A 10,749-nucleotide genomic window follows, 5' to 3' on the forward strand; every position below is an offset into this window, starting at 1 on the left:
CTGCTACATATTTGATAAAAGGCGCATTAATAGATTATAAAAAAGAACGGTAATCCTAATTATATTTTCAAAAACTTCATTAATGCCAAGCTGTTTCATTTTTTAACATTGATATTTCGCTTACGTCAACTCTATTTGCTATGGCTTTAACATTTCGTGTGCGTGATTTCCAGTCGGTAGTTCATAAAACGAATTGTACGGATAAGTGAAAATGAAGATAACCAAAACGAGTTTATTTCTGATTTTGCTTATATTGAGTTTCGTCTTCACTTGTATTTTGATTCTGATTCAGAAAAATGATGTTTTTCCTATTATATATAATTCATATGGATGTTCAATACCAATGTTGGATCCCTTCGATAGATCACTTCGTGCTTTTTTACCCAAAGCAAAACCGCTAGTATGTAAATCGATCGTGTTTCTTATATATCAGTTGGATAATAATACTTTAGCATTTAATCAAAGTGCATTTCGTATCGCAAATGTCACACAATCTAGTTTGCGGTGCTACTATCAAACAATAATACGCTATGACGGTGATAGGGGTGTCAGAATGAACAACACAATTCCGTTGGAGTTACCAGCAACGCTGCCGTATGATTTCTACCAGGTTACCTGCCGCAACAGCTCGGAGGCAATTATTTACAAGAATTTATTCTCCAATATTTCACCAACGTCCGTTCATCGCGACAACCCAGTCGAAGAGGAATCACCACAACACTTGAGCGTCATCTTGTTCGCTATTGATTCAGCATCGAGGTCATCTGCCATTCGCAGACTCCCTAAAACAATGGATATTCTGAGAAATTTGCAAGCCTACGACTTCAAAGGACATACAAAAGTACGTAACATGTGAGTTTATATATGTACTTGAATTGTAAATCAAATCATGATCAAATCATTGCAATTCAGTTATTTTTCAAAAATGTATCTAGGAAGTTCTCTTGCATACTGAATTTAAGGTCACACAAGGCAACCTTAGTTCAAACATGTATAACATGTAATCACTAATATGTTGTACGGACCCAGTTTGTTTACAGTTTATGTTGCTTTTCAAGATCTGGACTACTGTTGATGGTGAGGAAAAATACAACCGAACATGTGCTGGTGTAAACCCAGCCGTTTTGCCCGTTAAGGGACTTAATTCCTACATGATGATGTTGTATTATATATAAAACTTATCGATGAAAATCAATGTTTAGAATCCAGGTTGTCTCCCCGCCCCTTTAAGTCCCGCTATTTTTGTGATTTTCCGAATGCCGAAGCTTGGGACGCCTCATTTCAAGAAAAGAAAACTTCAATTTCGGATTACATAACATACCGAGCAAACAATTAAAAAATAGGAATATGTTGTGAATCATTTATCATTTTAAAAATATTGATACAATTGTTTCGGTGTGTGGGGTACCCTGAGCCCCCTTGGCAACATTTACAACCCACAATGCCGCTAGTTACGTCCATTCGATAACACCTAATCGTTCCAAAGCTAAGGAAAGTACGATAATGATTAAAACTCTATGTCATGTCACTATTATATAAACTTTTGTAAAGTTTGATTGCGCACAAAACATTTGGAAATGTAACTACTACAAGTTAAACGGTCTATAATTGATTTTGTTTCAACAATTCAATGCAAACTGCAGCGATTAGCACAGTATCCGACAATTCAAAAAGGTACATGTCAAGGGCCTTTATTTCTAGTTTGTTTCAACATTCGAAATATGTCATACATAGCAAATATTTATTGTTTAACACACGTGACACAACTGTAACATGCTCCGAATGCTAGTTGTCACATATGACGTTTTAGTTTGCTTTTAAAATGATCAATAAAAGAAATTTCGGACAAAAACTTATTTTCATATTATATCCTCTAAAAAATTTGAAAAATGATAATAATAACATGTACACATATTATTGGTGTAGAGTGAACTCATTGTCAGATACTTTGCATCAATTGCTAGGTTATTTGTTTTAATTGTTTTGGAAGAAGGAACAACTGTAAATATATTTCTCAAATCGTTTCGGTAGTTAAAACGAGGTTTGGATCAAACTAATGACCAATGGATTATTAGCTAAAAGCGTTATCAGCTGAGATATCTTGTAGATTTTTTCATCACAACGCAAACTACAATACTTAATTTTACCATGCCATTTAAATGATTAAGATCGAAAAAAGGATGAGAAACTTAGATGACTGCAAGTTTTACAACGGCGAGCGATTACTGAGTAAACAGTAACCTTCACACTAATTAACACTGCAGTCAGCAAAGTATGGCCATATCGGTTAAATATCGGTACATCGGATACATTTTTCTGACATGGCAATCGAACGGTTTAAGTTATAATCTAAGATATGACTCGATGAGCTTTTTTCCGAGCATCGCCGAACTTGGACAATGTGTATGGGCGTATTTTTCTAGATAGGTTTGAGCTGTTGCCTTTCGATAGCGTTAATTACACATTTAAAAGAAAATCATAATTCCGATGGACATATCTTGTGATTGTTTATCGCTCTTGTTGTATATTTATAGGTTGGAGAAAACACCTTTCCAAACATAATACCACTCCTCACGGGGTTGAATGTGTCTGAATTACATTTACCAAGAAGGCAGTACATGGACAAAATACCCTTTCTGTGGAATAATTATTCTAAAAATGGCTATACAACGTTTTATGCTGAAGATACGCCTACCTGGGATACATTTAATTTCAATAAAAGAGGATTCCAGATTCCTCCCACTGACCATTACATGAGACCATATCAACTTGCCCTGTGGAACGTCCAGAAAATGGACTACCCATATATTAGCAATTATTGTTATAATGGTATGTCAAGGCATTCACTACAAATCAATTATCTCAAGCAGTTTTTGGATCTATATAAAAGGAAGCGTCGTTTTGCCTTGTCCTTGATCAACGTTTTATGCCACAATACCGAGAAAAATCTTCAATTTGGCGATGACGATCTGCGCGACTTTGTACAGTGGATGGATAATGAAGGACATCTAAAAAATACTGTTTTCATTATCTTTGGAGACCACGGAAATAGAATCAGTGGTATAAGACGCACACCCATCGGCTATTTAGAAGATCGCATGCCATTGCTGCAAATGATTATACCAGAACAACTCAAAGCAAGACATGCGACGGTACATGAGTCATTGCTTGTGAATACCAACAGATTAACAACCCATTTTGACCTTCATCAAACAATAGTTGACGTTTTGAAGCAGAGTTTTTCAGAACCATCTATTGCTTATCGCGAAGGCAAAGTTCGCGGGATAAGTCTCTTCAAGACGATTCCCTTAGCAAGAACTTGTAGAGATGCATGCATCCCAGATACCTATTGCGTCTGTGACCAAACAATTGAGGAACCAACATCTCACGCTTTAGCAAAAACAATGTCAGAAACAGGCGTACAAATGTTAAATCACATCATGTTCTCAGAAGATCGATGCGCTAAACTAACATTCCATAAAACTACTTCTGTTCGAAGGTATTTAAGGACATTCCAAGAAACAGGTATCATACAAACGGCTGTGTCTCTCTTTCGGAATGCCGACGTTTTGGACAGATACATAGTGCAATTTCAAACAATACCAGGGTTTGGTATTTTCGAAGCAACTATTGGCGTTTATTTAGATGGAGGTATACGTGTTGAGGGTGACATAGACCGAGTGAATAAATACGGGAACCAGTCAGCATGTATACAAGATGGTGCATTGTTAAGAGCGTACTGTTATTGCGTGAAGAAACATCGTGTCAATTGATAAAACAAGCAATTAAGTTACAATTAAACAAACATATAACTATATGCAATAATTATTCAGTTTTTTTGTTATTCTAAGGCTCTTCAACAAGTGGTGAGTGTAGCATATTTTAAAGAGTAATTTCATCATTGAACATATGTAAAGATCAATACGCAAAATGGCTTTGACATTTTAAGAGAAAAAAGGTCAACAAATTGGTATGGCATATTTGTATTGTTGTTTGTTTGTTGCCGTGTTATTTTTTACTTTTTTTCTCATCATAAGTAACACAAATACAAATATGTTTCTCACAATATGTCGATTATCAAAAGGATTACTGGCCGGTATGTTCTTCTTTTAGCATGTGATCTATAAGGAACGAATAAATGAAACTCGCTTGAAGTAGATACAAGTACGGGTGTATTACTTGATACTGTCCAGCGAGACCTCCTTGTAGGAAGTGCCTTATTTCATATTGGCTTCGAATAGTCAGCTTGATGTTAAACGCACACAAAAAGACAATCCTTGATAAACATACCTAGTTTTTATGTAGTATATATTCACTTTGTGGTGGAGTTTTGTGCTGTTGTTCCATGTTTCCTGTTTGTGATTTTTTGTTTTTGTGTTCTATGTCTTTGGCCTTTACCCTGTGTCATTAAACGGGGTTTGTTTTTAAATTTGTGGCTGAGCTTGTTTCTGTAGTTTGTCATATAAATATTGAAGTGTTTTAGTTTTAATATTGTTAAAGCATTGATAGAGTTATGGTAAATCATATGATGGGCGAAGGTTCCACTTAAATAAATAAATTCAAGTTTTTAGTTTTCCTATTATGTCTGTTACATTATGATCAGTTATTAAGTATGAATAATTTTTATTATACTTTAACTATAATTAATGTGCGTATGCTTATAATAATATTTTCGAAATTGAAGAAGAAATAATAAATAGTTCATCGTATTAAGACAAACGATACATACCATATTTATTGTCATATCCAAATATACGCGTTCCTAATGTAAAATGTTGTCATCTTGGTCCAAACGCATTAGATACACAAAGAAAATACAGTGTTCAACTTGTTTTACTATTGTTTCAGTATTATACACAAATATATATATATACGTTTAGCCCATTTTTCATCCAATATATTTCGATAATCTAAACCAATTTTACAAATAAGGTAATCATGTCAGTCATCAAGATTTTTCTATTTGCCTATTGCAAGAAACACATGTTTCAAAACGAATTTTGGACAATGTAAAGATGATTGGGTTGGAGATTTTTACTTCAGCGGCAATTTTACAAATAGATAAGGTATTGCAATACTAATTAATCCTAACTGTCTTGTAGAAATAAAAAAAAATCATGAAATAAAAAAAGGTAGAATATTAGGTTTGGGATTAACCATAGAAAACAAAGAGTTACTTATTATTAACCTATACGGGCCAAACCAAGATGAACCTCTCTCTTTTGAAACATTAGAAAATTTTATAAGTGAATAATGTGATCGAAATATAATCGTTGGAGGAGATTTTAACACCATTTTAGATAGTAGTTTAGATAAGGAAAATGGTAATGTTGAATTACATACGCGATCGAGACCTGTAACCTTTTTGATGTTTGGCGTGAACAACACCAGCATAAAAAACAATTAACTTGGCATTCAAATACTAAACCTATCACCCATAGCCGATTGGACTATTTTTTAGTTTCAAATTACATGCAAAATATATGTATAAGTAGCAAAATTATCCACGGATATAAAACTGATTATTGTTTAGTATAGATAAAAATATTTTTTTTTTAAATAAATAATAGTATTCTATTAATAAGCGAATACCAACAGCTTATAAAGGATACGATAACAAACACTGCTAAAATCAATAAGGAAACAAACCCCATAACATTTTGGGAGATATTAAAAGGAAACATAAGAAACTCAACAATAAGTTTTTCATCAAATTTTAAGCGAAAAACAAACGAAAAAGAGAAAAACATAATAAACGATATATCTAATTTAGAGCAAAAGCTAAATAATACAGAGAGTGAAAGTAACCAAATAAAAGAAGCAATTTCAAAACTTAAAGGCGAACTAGACGGGATACTCACTAAAAGAATAAATGGAATTATTTTGAGAGCAAAAGCTCGACATGTTGAAAATAATGAGAAAAACTCTTAATACTTTGCAAACCTTGAAAAAAGGCATGCAGAAATGAAAACAATTCACACTTTGAATGTTGAAAAAAAATATTAGTAAACTTTCAGAAATACTGAACGCTCAACGGACATTCTACAAGAAATTATACACAAAAGATGATATTGTTTTAAATTACAGTAGTGAGTTTTTCTCAACACCAATTGTCAAACTAAATGACGAAGATAAAGCTAGCTGCGAAGGTATTTTGACAGACTACGAATGCAGACAAGCGTTAAAAGAGATGAAAAATAAAAAAAAGCCCAGGGTCTGATGGTTTCACTGCCGAGTTTTATAAAATATTTTGGAACGATTTAAAAATATTCTTTGTCAATGCTATTAATCAATGTTTTACAGAAGGTAATTTATCTCCTCTTATGAAACAAGGTTTAATTTCTTTAATTCCAAAACAAGGCAGAGATTTAGAAGTGATCTCAAACTGGAGACCAATAAGTTTACTTAATGTAGACTATAAAATAGCAACCGAATCCATTTCAAATAGAATGAAAAGAATTTTAAATAAAATTGTAAGCTTTTTCAAACAGGTTTTGTGTATGAAAGATACATTGGTGAAAACATACGACTTATAGATGAAAGTATTAACTATTTCAATACTACAAATAAACCTGGGTTGTTATTTTTTGAAGATTTTGAAAAGGCTTATGATACTTTAAACCAGGAATTTATACTTAAATGTCTAGAACATTTACATTTTGGTCAAAGCTTAATAAGTTGGGTCAAACTCTTCTATAATGATATCAATAGTGTTATAATAAATAATTGTTTTCTCTCTGAAGAATTTCAAATTGAGCAGGGCGTCAGACAAGGCTGCCCCTTATCTTCTTCCATATTTATCATTTGTGTTGAACTGCTATCTAATACAATACAGAAAAATAAACTTATTAAAGGGATACAACTTTATAACAATGAAATAAAACAATCTCTTTTTGCTGACGATGCTTCATAAATTAATGATGGATCCAAAACATCTTTCGAAACTTTGATAAAAACAAAAGATAACTTTGGAAAAATATCTGGCCTAAAATTAAATTCAACAAAATCTACAGTCTTACGAGTAGGGAGTATAAAATCATCATATATTGCATACTTAGATAGTTATCAATTTCACAACGACAGTCAGAAAGCCAAAACACTTGGAATCGTTTTTAACAAGAGCAATAGCAATATGATTAAAAATAATCTTGTTCTAAAGCTACAAAGTTTCAAGAATTGTCTCAAAAGTTGGCAGCACAGAAAACTAACGCTTACGGGAAAAGTTACAATAGTTAAGACATTAGCGCTTCCAAAACTTATCTATCCCATGACAGTTCTACCTTCACCACCTAAATACATCCTTGATGACATTAATACGTCAATTTTTAAGTTCATTTGGAATAATAAACCCGACAAGATCAAAAGGAAAGTACTTATGAACGATTTTAAAGATGGTGGCCTTAGAGTTCCAAATATTTATATGTTAAATAAATCGATCAAAGCGTTATGGGTAAAGAGACTACTGGATAAAACAAATAGACATTAATACAAAACTTTTTATAATGACGCTTTACATAAATTTGGAGGCAGGTTGGTTTTCGAAAGTAATCTCGACGAAGTAACAATAAACATCATTGCACATAAATATAAATTATTAGCTGACGTACTCTGATCATGGTCTTTTATAGAAATGTAGACTTAAACAAAATTTGTGGAACAATTTTAATAACCTATTCTTGTCAATAAATATCCCAATTAGTCTAAATATTAAAACCATAAGTTTTGGATTTTTTCAAAAAAATTATTAGTCTCATTAATTTCTTGATTGTGTTGTTGAAATATTTTATACACTTTATGAAGCTTAGAGATATTACTCCAACTTTTAAAGCTTTCAAAAACTACATAGGTTCGCGATACAAAATCGAACATGAATTTGCATTCATGAATGACAATCTAACAGTCCACGAGCAAAAATGGCATGTATTAAAAGAAAAATTACATTTAAGCAACACCCTCTAGCACAGTCTTTTTTTCTTTCTACCTTTTCATAGTTTATAAACTCTTTATTTACTTGTTAATTTTTTTTCTAGTTTAAAATTGATCTCTGCTTTTTTGTCTTTTTTTCCCCTTTTTTTAACAGTTTGTTTAACAATATAAAAATGTCTATTTCTTTTGTGTATCGACACCACCCTCACCTCTTAATTAAGCATTACATAATAAACACCATATGTTATACATTGCGTATGTATATGATCAATTGTATTGTGTAATGTGGAATATTTAAGACTAAAAAAATAAAAATTATAAAGTGCGATGAAAACCAGTCGCGTGGCTCTAGTCTTACGACAGGTATTCATCGCAGTTTATAAAACTCCCGTGTTGTTTAACCTTTAACATTATCTCACATTACACCACTTAACCTGATACATCTTGAAAGTCCAACATATTTAAGGAGGCTCGTTGTGAATGATGTCTCTCGGTGAATACCGAGTGTATCTATGCAAATATACTTATCATCTTTTTCAGTATAAAGAATTGTTTAATATAGAGAATGATTTAATTTAGACAGAAATGGATTTGGAAAGTCTGGTTTTGTTTTGTTAATCGTATTATATAATATGTGATGGAAGTTGGTTGTTAATGCAAAAGTAACAAGTCATCCGTGGTGTCTGGAAACGTACGACCTTTACTGTTAGTTTAAAGATGCCATTAGTTGTTGCAAGTTATAGCAAGGTTTGGCAAAATATTTGAATACTAGCTGGTCTACAATATGACCTTGATATTTTGGGGGCCATATATATTCTCGACAAATATTCGTAATTCAAAAAAACGAATTCATGACATTTGCGCTATAACAAATGATTTACTTCACGTTCAAACCCGTCTGGATGCTATAAATTTAATAACGGTGTAATTAAGGGTGATCGGGTACGTTGTTCACCAAATACTGACGTCTGATTTAGTATTGACGTTTCCAAATAAATTGATAATGGACAGATATATAAGGTCTTCTTTCTTCCCTTTTTCAATATTTGCGACAGTGTTAAGTACAAAAACCAAGTTTTCTAACAGCATACTCGTATGTTTCTTTATAATGTGATACATTCGGCGTCATTCAGTTGGCAATTGTCATTACAAATACGTTAGATTATTTCTGCGCGACACAGATATTGCGTGTGTATAGTAAGTTGTGTACGGCATTTTTCGTTCACCAAATCATATGCACACGGAAGAACCGTTAATGTTGGCTGCTTTCGATTCTTGTTTGAAAAATGATGTAGCCGGAAGTTTTAAAATAAATAATATGAGTATTCAGGCTTTTATTGTGTAATTAAGCAACCGATTTAATGAAAGTGATTATGTGAAGATGTTTTCGGTTCGAAATTATCAGTATTCCGGATTTATTGAATTGTCTGCAATCCTGAGAAATATGAAAATTGAAAATTAAATTTAATAAAAACAACAACTTTTTTTCGAGTTCAAACCTAAAATTAAAATTGTGTAACACTCTTGGTGATTCAAAATAAAACAAAATGTATCTACTATTAACACGATAAATGGATTCAAAAGGAACTTCTTGTAATGTGTATAGTGCTTATATTTAGACTTGTTTAAGTTATCCAAATGGGTTTTTTACTTTCTTGATCTATTGCGCAACAATAAGACATAAGACCTGTATTAAACTAACTACGTTTTCAATTTTTTGACATCCGGCTATAACTTATAAAACAATAGTTTTAGCTTCTGAAACGCTTAACCTTACAGTAAAGACAGTTGGGGAACGTTAAAGAAATATATGTATGTCCTCTTATTGGTTATCATATTGTTCCCTTTGTTCTTGCTTGATTATTTTATTTATGTTAATTGTTTACGTCGATAGTTGATAGGCAATATACTCCACGTAAAAACGATAAAAGACAGTTAAGTACGATTTATGTTAAAAAAAAATACATGGTATATAGTGGTGTGTATGAGCTGTTGGAAATATCTACCAGTGCAACATCTTGGTAAGCAATTATTTACAACATGCTTATATATGTTATATCGAATATTGCTCTTAAAACAAATGTCGATTTCTACAGTTATTGTTCAAGCTCTCCATTTTCAATTAGGCATTCGCACTGAGCATGTTTCTGTAGCTATTTGCATATATATTACTCGACACACATGTTGTGCGTGGAACATGTGGTTCTTTCCCCGCATTGTACCGTAATTAATTTTCGTGAATAGGTTGCTGCTTCGAGGCTTCGGGACAGCAAAACTATACAACAGATTGGAACAAAATGCATGTCACTTATACTACATACAATGGTAAAAAAGAGTATGCGAAACAAATCAGTCGATGATGACAACTTCAAACAGTTTGTTTTTTTCAAAACTTGTTTCAGACGAAGTATGAGTATTTGTCATGAGTAAATGAGTTTCAACACAATGTTACGTGAGTCAATAATATGTCGTCCATTGGATATTTAGTAAGTAAGCTGTACCGCTCCATGTAAAATGCAAGATGCTGATACATTAGGGAAATAAGTACGCAGAGTTATAGTATAAATGTGTGCATGCGTGCGTGTGTGTGTACTAGGTCAAAATCGGAAAAACATCATTGTTAAAGGCCGATAATAGATAGAAAATGCTGTTAAAAGTAAACACTTACTTAAAACGTTTTTGATATTTAGGCCAGAGTTTTTTTTATTTTTCGTTTAACGGGAATTTTTTCAAAAAAAAGCGCCAGGAGGAGGGAATAAAATTAAGAAAAAGATGTCCAAAAATGAGCGTCGAGAAAAAAAAATAAGATGGATTTTCCGTATT

General features: G+C 32.4%; 1 protein-coding gene across 1 annotated transcript; it reads left to right on the plus strand.

Moving 5' to 3' along the window:
- Positions 1 to 205: 205 nt before the first annotated feature.
- Positions 206 to 4,560, plus strand: LOC128245369 (uncharacterized). The gene is made up of 2 exons (XM_052963503.1): positions 206 to 841; positions 2,535 to 4,560. The coding sequence occupies exons 1-2, from the start codon at positions 212 to 214 to the stop codon at positions 3,771 to 3,773; spliced, it is 1,869 nt and encodes a 622-aa protein (XP_052819463.1). The 5' UTR covers positions 206 to 211; the 3' UTR covers positions 3,774 to 4,560.
- The last annotated feature ends 6,189 nt before the right edge of the window (positions 4,561 to 10,749 follow it).

Source organism: Mya arenaria, chromosome 9, assembly GCF_026914265.1.
Source record: "Mya arenaria isolate MELC-2E11 chromosome 9, ASM2691426v1".
NCBI classification, from domain to species: Eukaryota; Metazoa; Mollusca; class Bivalvia; order Myida; family Myidae; genus Mya; species Mya arenaria.

Excerpts from the sequence above, each read along its gene's own strand:
- LOC128245369 (XM_052963503.1), top strand. The coding sequence starts at position 212 with ATGAAGATAACCAAAACGAGTTTATTTCTGATTTTGCTTATATTGAGT. Across the intron at positions 842-2,534 it reads ACTTCAAAGGACATACAAAA|GTTGGAGAAAACACCTTTCC; the intron begins GTACGTAACATG and ends GTATATTTATAG.